General features: G+C 39.5%; 2 protein-coding genes and 1 long non-coding RNA gene across 5 annotated transcripts; 1 reads left to right on the top strand and 2 right to left on the bottom strand.

The window, feature by feature from the left end:
- Window positions 1-2435: 2435 nt before the first annotated feature.
- pla2g10 (phospholipase A2 group X) lies at window positions 2436-5751 on the bottom strand. The gene is made up of 4 exons (XM_051388097.1): window positions 5410-5751; window positions 4060-4228; window positions 3287-3393; window positions 2436-2646 (listed from the first exon to the last, which is right to left on the bottom strand). The coding sequence occupies exons 1-4, from the start codon at window positions 5546-5548 to the stop codon at window positions 2498-2500; spliced, it is 564 nt and encodes a 187-aa protein (XP_051244057.1). The 5' UTR covers window positions 5549-5751; the 3' UTR covers window positions 2436-2497.
- Window positions 5752-5762: 11 nt separating this feature from the next.
- LOC127356401 (uncharacterized) lies at window positions 5763-9308 on the bottom strand. The gene is made up of 3 exons (XR_007881977.1): window positions 8769-9308; window positions 7267-7351; window positions 5763-5845 (listed from the first exon to the last, which is right to left on the bottom strand). It is a non-coding gene; the product is annotated as an uncharacterized LOC127356401 (long non-coding RNA).
- Window positions 8571-20353, top strand: zc3h7a (zinc finger CCCH-type containing 7A). 3 transcript variants are annotated; one of them, XM_051388069.1, is made up of 23 exons: window positions 8571-8721; window positions 10118-10221; window positions 11955-11994; window positions 12180-12383; window positions 13495-13653; window positions 14524-14604; window positions 14799-14852; window positions 14946-14985; window positions 15084-15421; window positions 15530-15776; window positions 15918-15946; window positions 16042-16186; window positions 16288-16446; window positions 16824-17029; window positions 17413-17513; window positions 17656-17837; window positions 18024-18097; window positions 18238-18374; window positions 18465-18570; window positions 18676-18784; window positions 18898-19031; window positions 19394-19557; window positions 19653-20353. In XM_051388069.1, exons 2-23 carry the CDS (start codon window positions 10154-10156, stop codon window positions 19840-19842), a joined length of 2967 nt encoding a protein of 988 aa, XP_051244029.1. In that variant the 5' UTR covers window positions 8571-8721; window positions 10118-10153; the 3' UTR covers window positions 19843-20353. The 3 variants fall into 3 exon arrangements, with proteins under 3 accessions (XP_051244029.1, XP_051244028.1, XP_051244027.1); XM_051388068.1 differs by lacking the exon at window positions 8571-8721 and adding an exon at window positions 9317-9335 and having other exon boundaries at window positions 18241-18374; XM_051388067.1 differs by lacking the exon at window positions 8571-8721 and adding an exon at window positions 9317-9335.
- Window positions 20354-20404: the final 51 nt, after the last annotated feature.

The following is a 20404-nucleotide window of genomic DNA, read 5'->3' as shown; positions in this document are numbered from 1 at the left end:
CAGCTGATCTCAAATACTAATATTTGGTAACTGTGAAGACAAAGGAAGATAAAGGATAAACACCTGCAACTGAGTGTCGACAATTAAACTTGAGGTGAGGGACGGGGACTTGAGTAGACCAGAGTTCTGAACTTTTCAGCAACTGGCAGACGTAAATATAGGAGGAGATCGTCAACAAAGACAAGTTTCAAGCTTCAATGGCCACTTCCGGGCAGCGAGAAGAGAAGAGAGGAGTGTGCGGCAAGAAAGCCACTCTGAGGGAAAGCTCATCAGCCTTCGCAGGCAGCAGGGGAAAGAAATGACCAGGATTCAGGCTGCTTTCATAGAGAGTCTCTCTAGGGGTCCACGAGAGACAGCTGCAAAGAAACAATCAGATATTTACCATTCATCAAATTCCCCTTCAAAAATGTCACAGCAGACACTTACAACCCTGTAAGAAATGCCAGACGCATGTTAGTCAGCTCCGATTAATTCTCTGCAATGGTACTTTTGGTGCATTAATATTTTTGCTTTAGAAAGCACAGCTTGTGTTTCACCATCGGGGATACTAAATAGATGAGGGTACTGCAACTGTGAAGCAATTTTTCAGTTTCTGATCACCCGACCTCAAACAGCTGCTGCACTGACTCATTCTGTAATTCAGCAAAGAAAAAGAAAGTTTTAAGCTCCACAAAAACAAGGCATGTGCATTATTTTCCTCTTTATGCTCATATAACACAGGCTGTTTACATGTTACACTTCAAATTAAGCATTTGACATATAATTTGCAGCAAGCAGAGCCGTGCAGAAAACCTTAATTGCAGCGCCGTTCAATTTTTCTTTTCATTTGCACAAATTAGAGGTAGAACAACCTACACAAACAGGAAAGCACCCTCTTGGATGAAGCGTCTGACTTCCACAACTTCAGAGCTCATTTCCCGCTGAAGGTTGGACACAATCGGGCAAGTGTTTGTGGGCCGTGACCCAGATACTTATTTCCAGTGCTGGACTTCGGACACCGCATCACGGTCACATCTCCCGTTTCAGTCCACACTCGGGGGGGGGACTCATTCAGCATAGGAACTGTGTTTCCTGTGTGAACTCAAACGATGCTTAGGAGCGTATAAACTCACTTGAGCAGTAACATCTGGGAGGACTCTGTTTACTGTGATTATAGACATAATAGTGACTTGTGGGTGTCAGAGGGGAAATTAAGGCTTTGACTTGACAGTGGGACTTTCACCAGTTTGATCCGAAGGAGGTTCCCAAACCAAAACCCAAAACCAACTGTGGTGGACCAAAATAGAGTCATTTACTGCACGTAAAACATTCAAACCCACAATCAGTAACAGACAACTCGTTTAAAGGAACTTTAGTATAACATAAAATTACTTTTTTTTACAAATCTAAATGACAACAATATCAGTCTTTTTTTTATATCAATAAGTGCAAACTCTTTTAATGTTGAGGTGTGTACCCATAAATGCTCAGTTCCTCTAGTGGCAGTGTGCTTGAAGTTTAGTACTTGTTAATATGGCACCATCTACAGGCCAAAATCTATACTTCACGTATTACAAACCAGCCAATGTCCTGCCGTTTTTCTGCTGTAGAGGCGTCACACCATGCAAAAGTCATAGATGTAACGTGTTTTTCTTAATCCTTTAGTACTTGCGAGGAAAAGAGCAAACTGTGAAACAGCTTATGAGGTCATGCATAACATTATGGGTGTATGAGATCACTTAATAGTTATTTGGTGACTGTAGACTTCATGGGAGAGTTCTTTTAAGCACAATCTGATACCATGTTGTGATACTATTTAAAGCTTAACAGGAACTGAAGGCAGAAATTTTACACTTTTTTTGTAATAAGCTCAGAATCAATCCGCTGTCTGTCATGTCCCTGAAATAGCAAAGACAATGCAGCTGAAGTATTAATACATGGATTTTGGGGGAAAAAGGGAAAGAACCTTGTGTCACAGCAGACAGTAAAACCTCAGTTTGCCTGTTAGGTCACTACATTTCCATAAAGCTTTTTTTAAACCCCAATGAATGAAGTCTAGTCACAGTCATCCCCAACACACAGGGAGTCCGCTTCACCTTAGTTCTAAGGCAGGCAGGCCCTGCACAGTATTTCAAGACATAAAAGTAATGTTGTTTAGATTGGCTATCTGATCTGTCCCTTGCTGCTTAACATCTGACCTTCTGGCTGAGCCTTGTCTGAGTTTCAACAGAGGAACACTCAAGTTGCCTTTTCTTTGTGTGAACCTACTGCAGCAGAAATCCTCAGGACTTCCCAGGCAGTTAGAGGAAAATCTAAATGTAGGACTTCACTTACTGAAAACTCTTTTGGGGTTTTAATAGTAGTTCTGCCTTTTATTAAACATAACATAGGAGAAACAACACTGTGCACACAAATATTTAGTGTCTTTGACTATTTTAAAGCAATGCCACTACTACTTATTATTACTGTAACATGTTTTATTTACAAAAAGGCACACAGGACAGATGCATTTATTGTGTCAGTAAATATTACACATTGGATGTTCGTAACCACAGAGAAAATCTGGCCATAGGGCGTATTTCCGGATGAAAGGTGCTCTTCTCAAACATTTGGCAGCGTCTCTGTCGCACTTGCACAGCAGCTTTTCACATTTGTCCTCCAAATCATCTGAAAAGGAACAAGTGATTGAATGTGAATGAAAAGAACATGTTCAATAAGTATGCATTTTTCGTGTGTGTGTTTTGTTTTCTTCATTAGCCTTGTGAATTTTGCTGTGATTACTTGTTTTAATGCTTGTTAAGTTTCGGTTGTTAGTCTTACAAACAAGTCCAGCTGTATTTATTTTGCCTCCTAATTTGCTGCAGTTTGCTCAGAAAATTAGAGTAATTTGGCAACTGAAAAGAAACACAGTTACTGTGAATATTATGAGTCAGTTTCACATTGTATTTATTCATAGAATATCATAAACAACACACTTTTAAAATGTGTAAAACTCATTCAGGGTGTTGCTATTTACACACAGAAATTACAGTGGTTTATGAGGGTTTACCATTAAGTAGAAGCTGTATACTTCCTGTCTTTCCCCTCCAATTAGCTGCCTGCATACAGTGTTTTCATAAACACTATGGATATTTGTAGATCACACACAGCCTGATCTGTGTCTCACTGTCAAGCTAACCCACATCAGTGTGTTATACTGCTAAGCATCCTGTTTTTTATGTGCTACCACTCAAAAGGTAAGCAGCAGCTGTCTTATTTTCCAAATACAAACACAAAAATATTTGCATGATCATTAATAATGCAATACCACACTCAGCTGTCTTGTCCTCACACGTCCACTGATACTGGTCTGTTTTAGTTTGGCAGCCATGATGTTCTGCAACTCCATAACAGCAATCGTGTCTGTGGCAACACCTACAGTACAGTACAGAAAGATGAACAATGTGATAAAATGTTTTATTTTGAAGGCTTAGACTAGACAAGACAGGGTCAAGAAAGCAGTAGGTGGGTAACAGCTCTGTGGTTTAAATCACTCCACGGCTATTTTAAAGGCAGGCCAGCATCACCACATGAGTTTTCACAACTGATAGTTAGCAGTTAACTGGTTTGAGGGGGTTCGATGTCTTGCGGCGAAGAAGGGAAAAAAAGGAGGCGGCAATTAGGATTTGGGTGTGGAATTTTTGGACCTATTTTAAAAGTCAATTGGACCATGTGAGTCTGCTCAATTTGGACACCATTCCCTTCTTCCATCCCATCGCCCAGCATTTGTGGTTCAGCCGACTCATTCAGAAACTGTGCGTGCTCGAACAGGAAGTAGGATGGCTGGGAAGAACCAAAAGGCATCCAGGAGGAGGAAATCATGTGTACACACCAATCCGTGGGGTGGAAGGCTAAACATCACCCCTGCATACTGAATTACATCTTTTGCCTCACATAATGTATAGGTGGGCCATATATAGAGTCAATTGAATGTTTACATTTTGGTACACGCTACCATCAGGTGTCAGCCGTGATATATTCTTGAAATCCGTCTTGAATCTGTCAAGTTTGAGAAGAGTGTGGTTAAAGCCGGTGCCTCACCAGTCTGCCCTGTCCCTGGGCCAGCCTTGACCACCCAGTCCACAGTAGCATCCATACATCATGTATGCCAAGGCAGATCTCCCTGTGCTACACTTGATGGCTCCTGCCAACTCCAGTAACCCTCTTTTTGTCCGCTGGGACCTGCGTGTTCCCGCAGATGCCATGGCCACTGCAAAGAGAAGAAAACAATCAAAGAGGAGAAACAAACTCATCTCTTTTTTCACGCTTCCGCATCGTTTCCTGTCCTCCTGGTTTTGTATTGTAAGGTTTTGATATCATGATATTCATACGCTGCTGTCTCTCTGGCACATCTTTACACAGTCAAAACATAATTTTTTGAATTAGATTATGTCTTTCGTCCAACCTCTACTCTCGGTTGCCAGTTTATTAGGTACACCCAGCTAAAACTAATGCAGTCTAATACAGCAGCCTTGTAATGAAAGGCTGTAATGCCAATAAACTGGCAACTGAGCGTATGAGTTTCCATAGGACTCATGGTACTTTATCCATGAGTCCGATGGAAACTCACAGAGCCACAGTATATGAGCAAATAGTAAAGGAGTGACTTTACACTTACTCACATCTCACACCTCATGAACAACAGAGCTACACTCTGCCTGAACACCTCAACCAGGTCCACGCTTGAAATGATGGGAAAAGTGATAATATTTTAGAGAAAAATACATTTAGTTTGTTTGCTCCCTTTCACTGAATCGCCGTGCATAAAGTAACCAAGTAAAGTAATAAAGTGAGTAGTTTCCCAGAGAACAGAACTCCCCATCTACAGCCAATAGTAGCAATCGGTGGCTGGTAGGTTGTAGGAACATCTTAGGTGATCAAAATCAAACTGCACACTGAAATCACATCTGTATCCACAGGCAGTTTGGGCCCTCAGGGAGAGCTGAAACCACTTATGCTAGGTGTAGAGATATTTAGCATATCCTATTCATTTAGTTCTATCTGTGAATTGGGATTCTTATTATATCATATAAAACTGTGTTATTCTTGTAACTGTGTAATAATAATGATGTCTTTTTTGTGTGTAATATAATTATGTTTTTGATCAGTGTTCACCTTTTAAAAAGCATTAAAACACTTTGAAAAGTGAACAAACTGGTAATTAGTTATGTGATCCAGCTGTATGTATCACACCTGTGAGTGCTCATGTCATTTTGCAGAGTGAACCTGAAGAAGCTACAGGCGAAATGCCATGTTTGTTCCTGACAAATGTGCTGTGGTTAATTCTGAACCTCACAAGTATTTTGTGAGGTTCAGAATTCATCTGTGTCCCTAAAACAGCTTTTCAGGGTCTAGTGCAATTCTTCACTACCGAGTAAATAATCAACTTACCTGATAACAGGAGAAGTATCCAGTAAAAAGAAGTCATGGCATGCAACAGGCAGCTCAACTCCACACACGTCTGTGAGTGTAGCATGGAGTGGAGAGCTTTTTTTAGATGCTGTTTGAATAATCTCCTGAGCATCACCATTGGCCAGAGGCTAATCCAGTGTTTGTCAAACTGTGCTCCCCCTACAGGAACCAGCCTAAAGCTTTTCACTGCTTCTTCTCAACTCTATAGGACCAGTGTTTGTGTGTTTGCATCTCCATCACTTTTGGAAGCTTTATGATAATCAAATATACACAGGTAGCAATGAAAACATTTACAATTTAAGACTTATTTCATTCATGTATTAACATCAGCTTCTTGCCTTAATGTTCTTTTAGTCTTAGCCATGGCCTCTTGAAATCACAGACGGAGAAACTCTGGGATGTTGCATTGATCCTCCTACACCACAACATTGAAGAAAAAGTTTATAAAAACCTTTGTAAATTTTGCTAACCAGATTCTCTCTGGATGATCATTTTAATTGTACACTGATGGTTTACACATAAAACCAAGTTATTTTGAGTTTTTCAAATATCCTAAGCTCATACATTATATATTGGGTACATAATAGATATGGAAATGTAATTAAAACACATACAAAAAACATTCAAGAGAACTTCAGGGATAATTGTTGCTCGCACAGCACATTTTTAGTTACTGAAAGTGCCACAATATGGTTCCGCTTCCTCACAACAAATGCACCCAGACGTGTAGATTATAGTAATTACACTCTAATAATATAGTTTTCATTCCAGACTCATGCTTCTTATCCATCTTCTTCCCATGGTAAATAAACATGCCAGCGGGGTGAACAGAACTTAAATAAAACAAAAACTCAAACATACTCTCGCTATCATTATTGTCAGTATGATTTACTGAGCAGCACTCCGAGTGTCTAAGTTTAACAGCTGAGATTGTTTATTTGACAAATTGTACACCTGATCTGAAAATGGCATGAATTGTGTCATATCTTTGCTTTTCATCTTTTTATTATGTTTTCTGAGTGTATGGTTTCAGCTCTGCTGCACTGGGCTCTATTGTCATTCATAATGCGGCAATGTCAGGGCAGCTAAATCATAGGAGACACACACTCTGGGTTTTGATAACAGGGGACATATTCACAGTTATTTTTGTGATTCAGTTCCTCAGTGATGCCTCTGCACAATGTGAGATAAGCGCCTCCTCCTGGCAGTTATTATAGCTGCCAGATGACTGCACTGCATGAGAGGAGACGCATCTCCCGATGTTATTCTCAGCTCAACCAGTCCATTGTCGTAAAAACATCCAGCCAACATTTAGATCATATCAAGCTGAACACACATGACTGAAAATGTTAATGTCAATGTAAAGCTTGAATAAGCGGAAAAATGTGCAATGAACTGAACGGAAAGCATAATCCCAGACAGTTTATAGTGTTAAATATTGGTTTTTCTGCCATTTGCCTCCCAGAAGGCTGAGTCTGAGATAATATGTGAATGACAAAAGCATTGGGCAAGAGGCAGGCTGAGTTTCAGTCTAAGACACCTCCTGATGATTATGATTTTGAAATATAATTTTTTAACTACAACAAGCTGAGTGCTTGGGAAACAAATATACACATAACACAACTCTAATAGAGTGCTTTTAAAATGCAAACTGACTAAACTCTTTTTTTCTGCTGCTTCACAGTTTTTTTTAGGAATTTTTTTTTTTTTTTATCACTGGGTGTGCTGTAATCTAAAACTCCACAAATATAATAATTAATCAATCAAAACTTGAGCACATGATCTGAGAGGCTTGTGTGTTGATGAATTCAAAGAGGAGACAACCAGGAAACTCACCGTCAGAGGAAGACTTGCAGGAAGGAGAGATGAGGATGAGAGGAGTTTTCTTTGCTTCAGGCTTAACGGTGTGAAATGATACATGCTTTGTAGATTTGGTTGAAGAGATGGAGACAGGGTGTCTTGTCAATATTAGCTAAGTGGAGACAGGGTGTCTTGTCAATATTAGCTAAGTACCTGAAGGACTGACAATGTTCCACTCAAGATGGAGTCCTCTGTATGGACTTTCAAGGGTGACATATGAATATTGACAAATGCACATATGAAAGGGAAAATCAATAATGTGTTGCAAATGAATTAAATGTGGATGGATGAATATATTATAAATAATAGTAATTTATTGTCACATTTCTATTTATTCTCTCTTGCATTTGATAATAATGACAGGGAAGAAACTCCCTAAATATGCTCTGAAATGTAGATGGTCAGCCTCTGTGACAGATGACTTGATGAGCTTCTCAGTCAATAAGAAATTATATATTCTGAGAATGCATGCTGTCAGCTTCATTTTGTGGACGTGGTACAAAACAATAATGCAACTGTATGGATGTGTGGATCAGAGGCAAATACATTTGATCCACACATCCATACAGTTGTCAGTCAGCTACAAGGACATAATTATCATTGACAAAGGTCACAATGTGACAAATATACAACTTAAATGTATGCATAAATACGCTTGTTTATGTCATTTATTTCATTTTGTGTACTCATAAACTATATTATATACAGTGTTGGCAGAAACTCATTACTAGCAATTATATTACTTTTCCCAGTAATTAGTAGTGTAACTAATAAATAATTAATTTTAGTAATAATATTACTCCTACAAAAAATAATTAGTTACAACATTACTTTTGTTGATTGAACTGATTTGAAATCCAACAATCCAATCACATCCTTGGATTTATTTTTGTAATTGTGAAGGAAACTAGTTTGAAAAATGGAAACATTCAGCAGCTGGAAATATTCCATTCCTTTGACTTAACAAATAAAACTGGATTTTAATCGTCGTAAGTCTGAATTTGGGGGAGAAAGGAGACAATAACCAATTTATAGGGAGTAGCAGAAAAGTAACTGAACTAGTAGTGTAACTAATTACTGTTGGCAAGGAGTAATAAGCAGAGTAATTATATTAATGAGTAATGAGCAATATATTAAATGTATTTAGTAACTAGCCCTTCATTGATTATATATTGGTTTATTGAGTGATGCTTGTTGAAGTAGTCATTTTTCACGTGAAGCGCTGCCATGTCCTGCCGCTGTGTGTGGGTGGCAGCACTGCGCTGGAGTACACGTTCGCTCCACCTCACATCACACGCAGAAGAAGAAGCAAAGGGCGGCCTTCAGCGATACAGCTCATCTAGCCAAGTTATTTTAGCTTTAAGGAAAAAATCCCTCTCCCTCCTTTTAGGCAACCGACGTAAGGTTTGTGTGGAATACAGATCCATTCATGTAAGTATGTACGGCAGCCTCTGTTAGATAAGGTGTGTGATATTTACCAAGTCTCAGGCGGGAGCTGAACATCTTCTGCTCGCTATTGTTTGCGTTGGGGAACTAGTTTAACTTGGACATGCCTATGCTTTGTTGGGTTCAGTCTACTTCCTAGAAACTTGCCCGGGTAACGCCATGTAGCGGGTTAGGTCAGTGTGTGGCCACCGCCGGAGAAACCCGCTGGGTTTGATCCCCTCCGCCGGCCGGGGTCTTCACTATGTGAGCTACACGTTGCTAACATTTGCTAGCAAGATGATGACGAGAAGTCCAACGTTTCACTCGGTGGTCCCAAACCGAGGGTGACACACGTGCGCTAAATGTCATGCGCCCATTATCGGACACCTCCCTGCTTTCCTCACCGACAAAACTTCTTTTAAAAAAAAAAAAGAGGATGTTTTTTGTTTTTTTTCCTCCTCAGGTGGTGCGTCGAGTTGTTATAGAGACGTTTGGCGATGACAGCTTCTGTACACATAAATGTTTCTAGAATAAAGTTTATTTTTTTTAAAATCTTTGCTGAACAAACCTGGACGGTCGCACCCCGTCCAGAGCTAACATCATCAGCATCTTCCTGCTTCGTGAGTTGTGTGTTAAACCCCAAAGATCCTCATTTGACTGGCAGCTAGTTTCAAGAAGTGTGTTAGGAAACAGTCAACACTGTAATGGTTATTAAACATCAGCTATGGCGGTGCACGGTTGACTGTTTGACTTGGCGGTTTTTATTTTGTGCGCTGTGAAGAAAACATAATGACATTATAAAATGCTCACAACAACGTTAAACCCTGTTAGCACGCGTAAGGCTAATGTTTGTTTATCTGTGTCTTTTGAAACACTTGTTAAAAAAAAAAAAAAAAAAGAAACATTAGTCAGTGCTGTCGAAATGTTGTCCGATATTGGACCTCCTCCTCTGAGATGTTAGGATTAAACAGTTTCCCGGGGCCAATAAGCGTACCGTTTTTTCTCCCACAGCTTCACATAAGTAGTTTTCCGTGGAGGTAAACAACTGTTTTTGTTTTTGTTTTGTTTTGTTTTGTTAACGTTATCAACTCGTGAGCTAACACAAAAATGTTGAGCCTTAATTTCCGGAACTACACGCGTGTCGTCACTGTTAAACGCGGAAGCTGTGAAGACTGAAGGCAGACAGGCTGAAGCTCATGTTAGACGTTCAGTAATATTAACCCCGAGCATCAGTCAGACAACCAGTCAGACAACCTGCTGAAGGGGATTCAAAGATAACCAAGGAGTGTTGTATTGTTGTCATTTCTGTGCCAGTGGCTTTCAGAAGTGAAAATAATACACTGTGTGTGTGTGTGTGTGTGTGTGTGTGTGTGTGTGTGTGTGTATATCTATATCATTTCAGGTGCTGACTGAGGAGTGGACATTAAAACACGCAAACATGTCTGGAGCGTGTCAGGACAGAAGGAGTCGCTGGCAGGAGATTCAGAAAGGCCTACAGTTCATCCAGTATGTGTCATCTTTTAGGTCACTAGTTGTTAAAGTCGGGGGGGGCTCTCCCTGAGTAACTGAGTAACTGAATTTTTATTAAGACAATCCTCCCCAACCCTAATAAGTAAGCGTGTGAAGTGTAATGACTCTTCTGATGCTGTGTGTGTGTGTGTGTGTGACACTTCCTAATGTGACCATACCCACTACTCTTTATCGACATCCTATCTTGGACATATCGAACAGGGTGACTAAAACATCTGCTTGGATTTCTCAAGATCTTATCGGCTATAAGTTCTCGTCTGCCGCTGTTGCTGCCTGCGTTTTGTGGGTCGTTTTGATCAAAAGGCTTGGGTACCTCTATGGATGATGCAAGAATGATTTGTCAGCCTGCATTGTTGTTTCAGATCAGCTGACAGCTGATTGCTGGCTTTACTTTAGTTTTTAATGTGGGATATTTTCCTGATCTGAGCTTTGTATTCATGCATCAGGCAGACTGGCAGTATAGGCGCATATTGTTTTAGGGCTATGCCAGACAACGCAGCGTTTCATTTCATCTAACCTGACAGCTCCTTTTATTGTTAAAACAAAAGTGATACTTAAAATACTACTCTGCACGCCATCGCTGTGCAATCAACTCGAAACTTTACTGATGTCACTTTAATGGGCCATATTGTTTTAGATCGTGTCATTTATAACGTCTCAAACTAAAGACTAATGAAATAATAGAAAAATAGAAATTAGATTGAGTCACAACATTAGCCGTTTACTGGTGAGTCTTTAAATGGAACACGTTTGTGTACATGCTGTTATCTCTCACATCCAGCCTTTTGTGTTGTGACTATATTTTCTTAATTAGCTGGAATCTGAAAAAGGGCTCAGCATGTCTCGATGAAAGTGTAATAATCTAAACTAGAACTTAGTTTACCCTCATAGTCCAGCATGCAAAAGAGGAAAGACAACTTTTATTGCCAGACAGCAGCAAACAAAACAGCATCACAGGGATTATTGCACAATCTTCCATGATGACATTTAAAGGCACACTCTTTGATCATATACTGGAGCTAGTTTTAAGCAAGTCATCTTTAGCAGTGTACTAAATGATTAATAACTGTTGCTGGAATTTATCATGACAGTACCTCTAGTTCTCTGTCAGTGTGTTATACTACTCTATTATACAACTCTATTATTGTTCCACTATATACAGCCTTATTTACTGAGTTTTTTAAAGAAAGTTTTGGTATACAAAAACAGCAATCATATAAATAATAACTGATAATATGTAATATTACATATATTTTTAATGCTGAGTTGAATCTATTTTTTGGAGAGTCAAGGGGTTGTTTACACAATGTCACTTTTGCTGACTAGTTTGGATTCAGCAGCCAATGCTGTCAGCACCTGCACACATAGCAACGTATCAGACCACAAACACACACGCACACACACACCCACACACCTTCCTGTCTTTATGTCACTGTGTCTTAAGTTAACATCGCTTTTTTTCCTATGACAATGCTGTATATACTGTATCAACTGAAGCCCTATAGCTATTCATTTTTTTCATTAGACTAGGGATTAATAAGAAGTAATCAGTACACTAATTGAGAAGTTTCAGTGAGTACTTTGTACTTAATGAAATGTTATAAGCTCTGAATTCTATTTAAAACTGTTGCTTCCTACTCTAGTTGATGTCTTTTTTTTATTCTGATGACACTAAAGGTTTGTCACATGAACCTTTTTTTTGCTTTTAGATCAACACTCCCATTTCCTGGAAGTCAAGAGCAGTATGAGGTAAGCTATGTAAATTTGAATGTGGGTTTTCCAGCTTGCATTAACACTTGTAATGAGGACAGTGACCATTAAAGGAAACCTGTGACACTGTTTTTCCTAGGTGTGTCCGACTGAAAGGACAAATCAGCTGCACTGTGTATTTAGCACTGATTCGGTTCTTTCTTTTCTTTTTTTTTTTTTTTCAGGTGTTCATTAAGGATCTCGTGTGGAATCTTTTTGGAGAAGGAAATGACGTGTTTAAAGAAGGAGAATGGACAAAATCCATCGAGATGTACACAGAAGCCTTGAGTATAGCAGACTATGCTGACTCAGAAGAAATCTGTGTTCCAACAGGTTTAATGGAAAAGTTGTATGCAAATCGAGCTGCTGCGTACCTAAGTATTGTTCCGGTAAGTAGCTGGTGACTGTCTCACACTCTTTCATTCCAGGTCCCTGTCCCTGTCCCTTTCTCCCTTTCTTTCTGTCCACCAAAACAGTTTATAAATATAGTTCAATAGTATGAGTTCAAAATACAACAAGCACTTGTTGGTCACATAAATTAGTTTGCTATATAAGCCACCCTTTAAAATGAAGTGTCCACGCCTTAACAGTGACTAAATATGTCAACCATAAGCGCTAGAATCTACCATTACATCATTTATCAAGAACCACAGACTGTTTGGATTGTGTACACACAATTTTTACACCATTTCAAGCACTTGGCATCATAAAAAGACTAAAAAGAGGATCTTTATACCAGTATTACTTTCAGAGTTAGCCAACTCTTCCCATGAAAGCACATGACAATACTTAAGAGGTTGTGGAGAGTGTGAAGCAGGCTTGAGTCTTAAACGTCCCACATTGACACACTGTGCTCCTCCAGTGTGACAGTCTTAATTAGCCTGAGGAGGGGCAGGTTAAATTTACATTGTGGGGTGGGGCTGACCTCCTTAATGCTGTCTGTGAAATTTCATTCAGTTTTTATCAACACATGAGCTAAGATTTAAATTCTCGTGCTCTATACTGTTCAAAGGTGGCAAATAAAAGCATACTCGGGTTCCTCTTAAAAAAACACACTCAGTACTTTTTCAGGCGGGTATCAATTCCAATACCATCCAGTCGACGGTTGCACTTGAACGCCCTTTTTGTCCTCCACATATATTGTAGTGGTACATTCTTATATCTGTATCATTTGGTGCCATATGACCGAGCCACTGCTGGCATATTTCACATCATTTCTCAGTTGAGAAACTCAACTGACAACTTCCATTTGGGGAAAAATTATGTTTTCAGAGAAACATTCAGTCCCTCTCCACTGTCAGTGTTTGGCTTCTTTGAATCATGTTACATGGCAATAAAAAAACACTCTGTTGTCTTCTGGGAAACCACACCCATACCTGACCTAACGCACTGAACATGTAAAGTCAATTTATGATCAAAGAGCGCTTTGTTTGTTCTGTGTTCACTGCACCACTTTGGTTAAGTAAAGCTTCTCTAACTGGGACATATTGTTTTTCTCAGGGACTGTACGACCAAGCATTAGAAGACTGTGAAAAGGCTCTCCAGTTGAACGAGGGAAACTACAGAGCGCTGTACAGAAAAGCAAAAGCTTTGAAGGAGATGGGGAGACATCAAGAGGCCTATGAGGCTGTCGCCAAATGCTCTCTAGCAGTGCCTCAGGTAAGGGCCAACGTCTGTGTGTTTTTGTTCATTTATTCAAAATGTGCACACACTTTTTTTTTTTTTGGTCTCTGTAAATTTGACAGAAATCAAGCAAATAGTTAAAATGTCCAGGCTGCCTGCAGGAACAGCACATACCCAGTGGAGTCATGATGTTTCTGGCATGTTGACTGACATTGTAGTCCAATAACTGCTGGATGAGCTCATAATCAAAAAGACACATGACTGTTAGTGTCAGTGGCCTTTTTTAGTTTGAATTTCAGGTAAAACTGATGAAGATCCAACTTTGGTGTTATTAGCAGCCAGTTTGATTTGTGCTGTAGCTGTCCCCTCCAGGTTTTTGTTGTAGTTGCCAATCCTAATTTATTAAATTTTTTTCTTACAAACACACACTTACGCCTATATAAAGCCTCACATCACACTGCTTTACTGTCCTAGAGTGTTGTGTAATACTGTATATGGAAAGGAGTGTCTGGAGAACTTTACATGACCTCACTTCATCTCCAGTGTATGGTAAAATACAGGTTTCAACCAACAACAGCACTTTAGAACAATTGCTAAAAAAAACATGTAGAATGATAATTCCTGATTTAAGAAAAATATCACAAACATACGTACAAAATAAAATCCTTTGCAGAGGAAAGAAAAAAAAAAAACGTTTGATACAATATATTAAGGAAAGCAGGTCAGAAAGAATTGGTTACTGCCTGTAAGTAATATGTAGAATATCTGAAGTTAAAAAAAGATTCTACAAGGTTTTACAATGTTATGAGCATAATAAAATGTACAAAGATCAAAGGCAGTGATTGAGTCGACTGATTGTCCGGACTGTGTTTGAATAAACACTGTTCATTTGTCTTGTTTCTCCAGGATTCCAGTGTCACACAGCTGACTCAGGACCTTGCCAAAATTTTGGGATTGAAAATCCGTAAAGCTTATGTAAGGAGTAAGGTATGTGTGTCACATGAATTTCAAACGGTCATCATATTTAGTCTGAAATATGTTCTTCTTCTAAGAACTAGTTCTACATGTTACAGTTCATGCGTACTTAAACCACATCAATAGAGTCTTGTCCTACTGTACAATAAGCATTCAATCAGTAACAATTGCATACCATTTAACTGGGGTGCGTTCCATTTTAACAGCCTGCCTTGAATGTTTTGCGAGGATCAAGTTATCAAGATGCATCATGTGACAAGGTCAGCAACGTTTTCCACTACATAATCTAAAATGTGTATCGGTACTCTCCCAAGAAGTACATAGTTCACTGAATTTCTTCTGCATTTCTTCAGTTTTCCCACAGCTCGTCTTCAGTTGAAGATATAGAAGTTGGTAAGTTTAATACTTAACGCAGCTTTGATTTTAGTTTTTTATACAATTTAAAAAGTGGGCAAAAGTCACTCACCCTGTTTCTTCTCATTGTGTTACAGAAGTGCCTCAGCTGACCCAGGATGGCAGTGCTCCAGTCCCAGCTCCAATCCAAGCTCCAGTGGCAGTTCACCCGCCTCTTAATGAAGCAGTGGTGGATGAACGTCCTCCCAACAACAGTATCTCATCTGTGACCCTCTCTGAGCCACCAGGCTTCGAATCTGTTGCCTTGCCTGTGTCTGTACCCACGTCTGTCCCTCTCCCTGTGCCCACATTTGTTAATGGGTGCCGAACCAGTAAGCCTTGCCCGATGCTTGAAACCAGTCAAGATTTTGACGCAGACATCATTGGGGACGATCTAGATGATCTACTGGACCAAGCTGGCCCCGAATCAGCCTTGGTAAGTGAGCAGATCTGACCGCAGGGTCTCATTGATGAATAAAATGTGACGCTGTGTCAATATCTGAAAAGAAATGAAATTAATTTTTTTTTACATCTCTTCCCTCAGGTTATACCCACAGTGAAGGGGCCTCTTCCTTTGCCAACCAGTATTGCCTCGGGCAATTCCATGTCGAGTCCATTCCTGATGCCATCTCACATCAACCCATTTCTCCACAGCAGTGCCCAGCAGTGCACTGTAACTCTGCCCCCGCTGTATCACAAGTCGGGGTCAAGTGCATATTTTGGTATGGACACTTTTGACACTCTTGCCCCACCACTGGACTCCCTGGACAGTCTCACCGACTTTAAAACAGGTATGCTACTTTGTTACCTGGCCTGCTTAACCATGAGGTCAGAGTTAATATTGTACATATTACTATAAGAAATATATCTGATAAGCTAATAGTTAACCTGCTTATTCATTTGAGCTTTTCTCCTCTCTTTTAAAATGTCAGATTATGGTCAAAGTCCATTCATTCAACAGGTAATTTTTGTTCATGTTATTATTATTGATATTATTAGGTATTGTCAGTCTAGACATGGTTAGAGGCTTATATTTGGTCTTTTTTTCCTAAACAGCTGAACAATATTGATACCCCAATGGGAATGGCTGTGGGTATGCCTGAAGTAAAGGGTCTTCCTGCTGCTGTGGATTTGGCAAAGAACCCCTTAGCTGAAACGCATGAATTCAAACAGGCGTGCTCAATCTGCTATGTCAAAACTGGTGAGGAGTTGTGTTTACAGTGCACAGGTGTGTGTCTGATCAGCGTCTTTTAAGGTTTGTTCTAATATGATGTTTTTGTGGGTTTTTTTTACTATCCACAGGGCCTGGTGTGTTAGATTACACACTTCATACAGAAGAGCATAAATGCAAAAAGGATGCTTTGCTCGGTAGACTCAAACATTCGCCAGACAAAACGTGGAAGCTCATTCGGCCCAGACCGACAAAAACCCAATATGTTGGACCTTATTACATTTGCAAAGGTAACGTTTTTATATGGGTAAAAAAATAACTCTGTATTAGCTCCTTCTTAACTGTTTTCTTTCTTTTTAACCTACAAAAAACTAACTTATTTTTCTATTAAAATAAGATCGTAGATCCCTCATTTTGTAATGAAGATAAAAAAAAGAGAAAAAAGTCAGTTAACCTTGGCATGTTTAAATTTACTTACTACTAGTACTTCCTCTATTTTATTTCAGCATGCCATATATATTTCCCTACCTAACCTTTCTTATTAAATGTAAATATACACATTATTTGAGGAGCATTTGTTTCTTTGTTACCTCTCACACTTTGCTGCTGTTGAATGTGTAAGTCATGTATAAGTGCTAATACTAAAAAGTGACCTGCGTTGTTGCAGAGGTGGCTGTTGGGAAGGAGTGCCTGTATCCTGGCCACTGTACATTTGCATACTGCCAGGAAGAGATTGATGTTTGGACTCTGGAGCGAAAAGGATTCATCTCCAGAGAACTACTCTTTGATCCTTATGGGCCCAACTCCAACGTCAGGCTCACTGTCCCAAAGATCTTACAAGAGCATCATGGGATATTCATGTTCCTCTGTGGGGTCAGTATATACTTGGCTTCTTCTTTCAAAACTAGTATGACCTCTTTAACTGCAGTTGTCAATGACGCCCATTGGCAGTGTTGTGTTGCATTCCTTTGTGAGAGGAAAGTGTTCAGTTGCAACTGGATATTTACCTCAAAGACGTGTTTCAAATAATCTTCTGCTGTCAGGACAACAGATGATCGTTCACAATGAGCCACAACATTTCTAAGCACTGCTTTATTCAGAGCGCAATTGGAAAATAAGGCCATTAAATACAGGAATGTTAATGCGATAAATAGTATATGAGAAATTAAATGTTATTGGAGCTGCTGGCATACCCGGATCATTGTGTTTTTCTGGCATATTGAACTTTTCCCAAATACATTTTGTTTAATTTGCAGGTGTGCTTTGACCACAAACCGAGAATAATCAGCAAAACCAACAAAGATGATCCTTCAGTTTGCTCTCATCCAGTGACGAAGCATGACTTTGAGGATCAGAAGTAAGTCATTTCCTGTTTTATAGCTCTGAAACAGCATTTGGCTTATCAATTTATAGTTCAAGTAGTCAGTCAAAGCAAACAAGCCCAAATATGTGAGGGAGTAATAGCAGGATAAGCACATAAACATTGTTTTGTCTTTCAGGTGCCTGGTCCACATTTTGAAGGAGAACACAGTGCGTTATTCCAAAATCAGACCATTGAATCCTCATTGCCAGCTGGATCTTTGTCGCCATGAAGTCCGCTACGGCTGCGTGAGAGAGGACGACTGCTTCTACGCCCACAGCCTTATCGAGCTGAAGGTCTGGATGATGCAACATGAGCTCGGTAAGACTGCTTCTTAAAACACTTGTCCAAGGACTAGAACATTAATAAAATATTTAGAAGAACTGTATCCCAAGGTTCTTTTATTCCAAAATGCTCTTTTATTTCCTACTTTCCAACAAGGAACACCTTTTGCACTATTTTTTCACTGCTAAATTTCTTCTTTTTACTTTCATTTACTCCATGTAGGTATCACTCCTGAAAGTATTGTCCAAGAGGCAAAAAAGTTTTGGAATGCAACAGCTTCATTGCAGGGAGCCCAGGTAAGCCCAGTATAAATAGATGTGTCTTACATTTGTTTTTTTGTGTGTTTTTAACTAAACTCTGGTTTAAAATCTTTGTGAATTGAATGTGTGATACAGAACAACCGTGATAACTAAAATATTAAATCAAATTTGATCAGCAGCTTTCCAGTGCACAGAGGAGGTTTGGGCCTCCAAATCTGAAGATGATGTTTGTCTGCGGCCAGTGCTGGAGAAATGGCCAACTCAGCGAAGCTGACAAAAACAAGAAATATTGCTCAGCCAAGGCAAGACACACGTGAGTATTACATGTGTGCGTTATGGACAGCAGCTGAAGGGATCATTCCAATGCATGACCACAAACTCAGTTTCTATCTTTCTGTCTTAGGTGGGCAAAAGACAGGCGGGTGGTGCTTGTAAGTTCCCATGAAAGGAAAAAGTGGACAACGGTTAGACCACTTCCAACCAAAAAACCCATCCCATCTCAGTTTGAGGTAAACGTCTCTTCTACCCCAAAGTTGTTTTTTTATTTCTCATTTAAACACTCCAGCATTTTATTTTTTTTTTCTTATTAACCAAATATTGTTTTTCTGTCTCAGATTTGCATGCATGTGACAGCTGGCAAGAAGTGTCAGTACATTGGAAATTGCACATTTGCCCACAGCATAGAAGAAAGAGACCTTTGGACCTACATGAAGGAAAACAACAGTGAGTTTGGTCAAGGAATTGGCTCTCTTTTCTTGGTGGAAATTTAATTAGCACAATTCAGTTAGTATGTGATGCACCAGAAATAATCACACTAATTTCATCCCCTCATTTAGTTCCAGATATGGATCAGCTTTATGAGCAGTGGCTGCAGTCTCAGAGGCCTGGCTGGGGTGAAGAGACCTCCAATAACTCTGTTAGGGAGAACGGCAAACAGATCCACATGCCAACAGACTACGCTGAAGAAGTGGTGAGTTTGAATGTCCAGTAAATATGAAACGGTGATCTTGTCCGGTGATAAACACAAGGTTACTGGTCAGTAGAATTCAGCTGTATTGAATTTTTTAATTTAACTGCTTAAATTGTGACACATTAGCAGCTGTATTGTATTTCCTTTTTACTTTCTCCTGGTAGATTATCATTTAGCTGTCAGAATCTGTCCATGCAGTAAAAACTATTAGCGTCTAATGGTTAAATTGCGTGAACATTTTGATAGAATCTAGTTTGAATGTAGATGTGCCAAGTGATTAGAATAAACAGCAATAAATTCGAATGATTAAGAAACAGTAATTAGTGTAAAATGAGATTTCTCTTGTTTGTTTTTTTTTGCAGGCTGGCAATCACTGTTGGCTGTGTGGTAAAAACTGCAACAGTGAGAAACAGTGGCAGCAGCACATCACTTCAGAAAAACACAAAGACAGAGTTTTCAACTCTGAGGATGATCAGAACTGCTGGCAGTATCGATTTCCCACAGGCACTTTCAAAGTTTGTGAGAGGTGAGATTATCAGCCACAGCCGACGGCGCTTCTCGAGTTACCAGTCTGATTCCAGTAGTTTTTGATGGTTGACATTTGATCTTGTGTTCTGACAGATTCCTCAAATGCACATGCACAGAGGATGACCTGTGTAAGCTGGCACACGGGGAACAGGAACTAAAAGAGTGGATGGAGCGCAGGGAATTCCTTTTGATGAAACTTGCCAAAGCCAGAAAAGACCATCTTATAGCACCAAATGACAATGACTTTGGAAAATACAGTTTTCTGCTTAAAGACATTATTTAATGATGTGATGACAATATTCATGCTCTCTTGCAAATAATGCAGTATTCAAACAGTCTTGAGTCAGGTGATCCTTGAAGGGCCTCTGAGGTGCGCAGGAAATAGCCTGATCACAGCATGATTTTAAAGATGACGTTCGGGACCGGCCCTCTGATTGGTGGCTGGTTTACTCTGATCTGAACTACAGGAAGTCTTGTCGTTAACAGCGAATACTGAGTGTAAGACACTCGAAGCTTTGCTATGCATCATCCAGTAGAATATCTGATAATGGTGATGAGAATAGCATGTTGTAAACCTTGAGCCGAGACGTGTTCTTTCATTTGACCTAAACAAAGTAATTTCTTTTCATAAACGGTTTGTATATGTTAATTACATTTACCCTTCAATAAGTTTAAAGTATGGAATACTTCAATTGAGAGTTCAGTTGACATTCTCACTTTCCATTTATCTAATAGTGTTACCAGTGTAATGGGCACCACACCAAATAAAGCCTCTTTTTTAATCTGTGTTTAAACTGCTGTGTGTTTTATTAATTACACATGGAGCTTTTATGATATTCTGTCCT

This window comes from Dicentrarchus labrax, unplaced genomic scaffold (assembly GCF_905237075.1).
Source record: "Dicentrarchus labrax unplaced genomic scaffold, dlabrax2021, whole genome shotgun sequence".
NCBI lineage: Eukaryota > Metazoa > Chordata > Actinopteri > Moronidae > Dicentrarchus > Dicentrarchus labrax.
Note: the sequence above shows the minus strand (reverse complement) of the source record. Positions and strands in the feature narration are given on the sequence as shown.

What these genes read in the sequence shown, in the direction of transcription:
- pla2g10 (XM_051388097.1), bottom strand. Translation starts at nt 5,548, where the DNA reads ATGGTGATGCTCAGGAGATTATTCAAACAGCATCTAAAAAAAGCTCTC. An exon ending in GATACTTCTCCTGTTATCAG is followed by an intron (nt 4,229 to 5,409) that starts GTAAGTTGATTA and finishes TTCTCTTTGCAG; the next exon opens with TGGCCATGGCATCTGCGGGA. An exon ending in GGACAAGACAGCTGAGTGTG is followed by an intron (nt 2,647 to 3,286) that starts GTATTGCATTAT and finishes GTTCCTTTTCAG; the next exon opens with ATGATTTGGAGGACAAATGT.
- zc3h7a (XM_051388069.1), top strand. Translation starts at nt 10,154, where the DNA reads ATGTCTGGAGCGTGTCAGGACAGAAGGAGTCGCTGGCAGGAGATTCAG. An exon ending in CTGGCCCCGAATCAGCCTTG is followed by an intron (nt 15,422 to 15,529) that starts GTAAGTGAGCAG and finishes CTCTTCCCTCAG; the next exon opens with GTTATACCCACAGTGAAGGG. An exon ending in AAAGTCCATTCATTCAACAG is followed by an intron (nt 15,947 to 16,041) that starts GTAATTTTTGTT and finishes TTTCCTAAACAG; the next exon opens with CTGAACAATATTGATACCCC.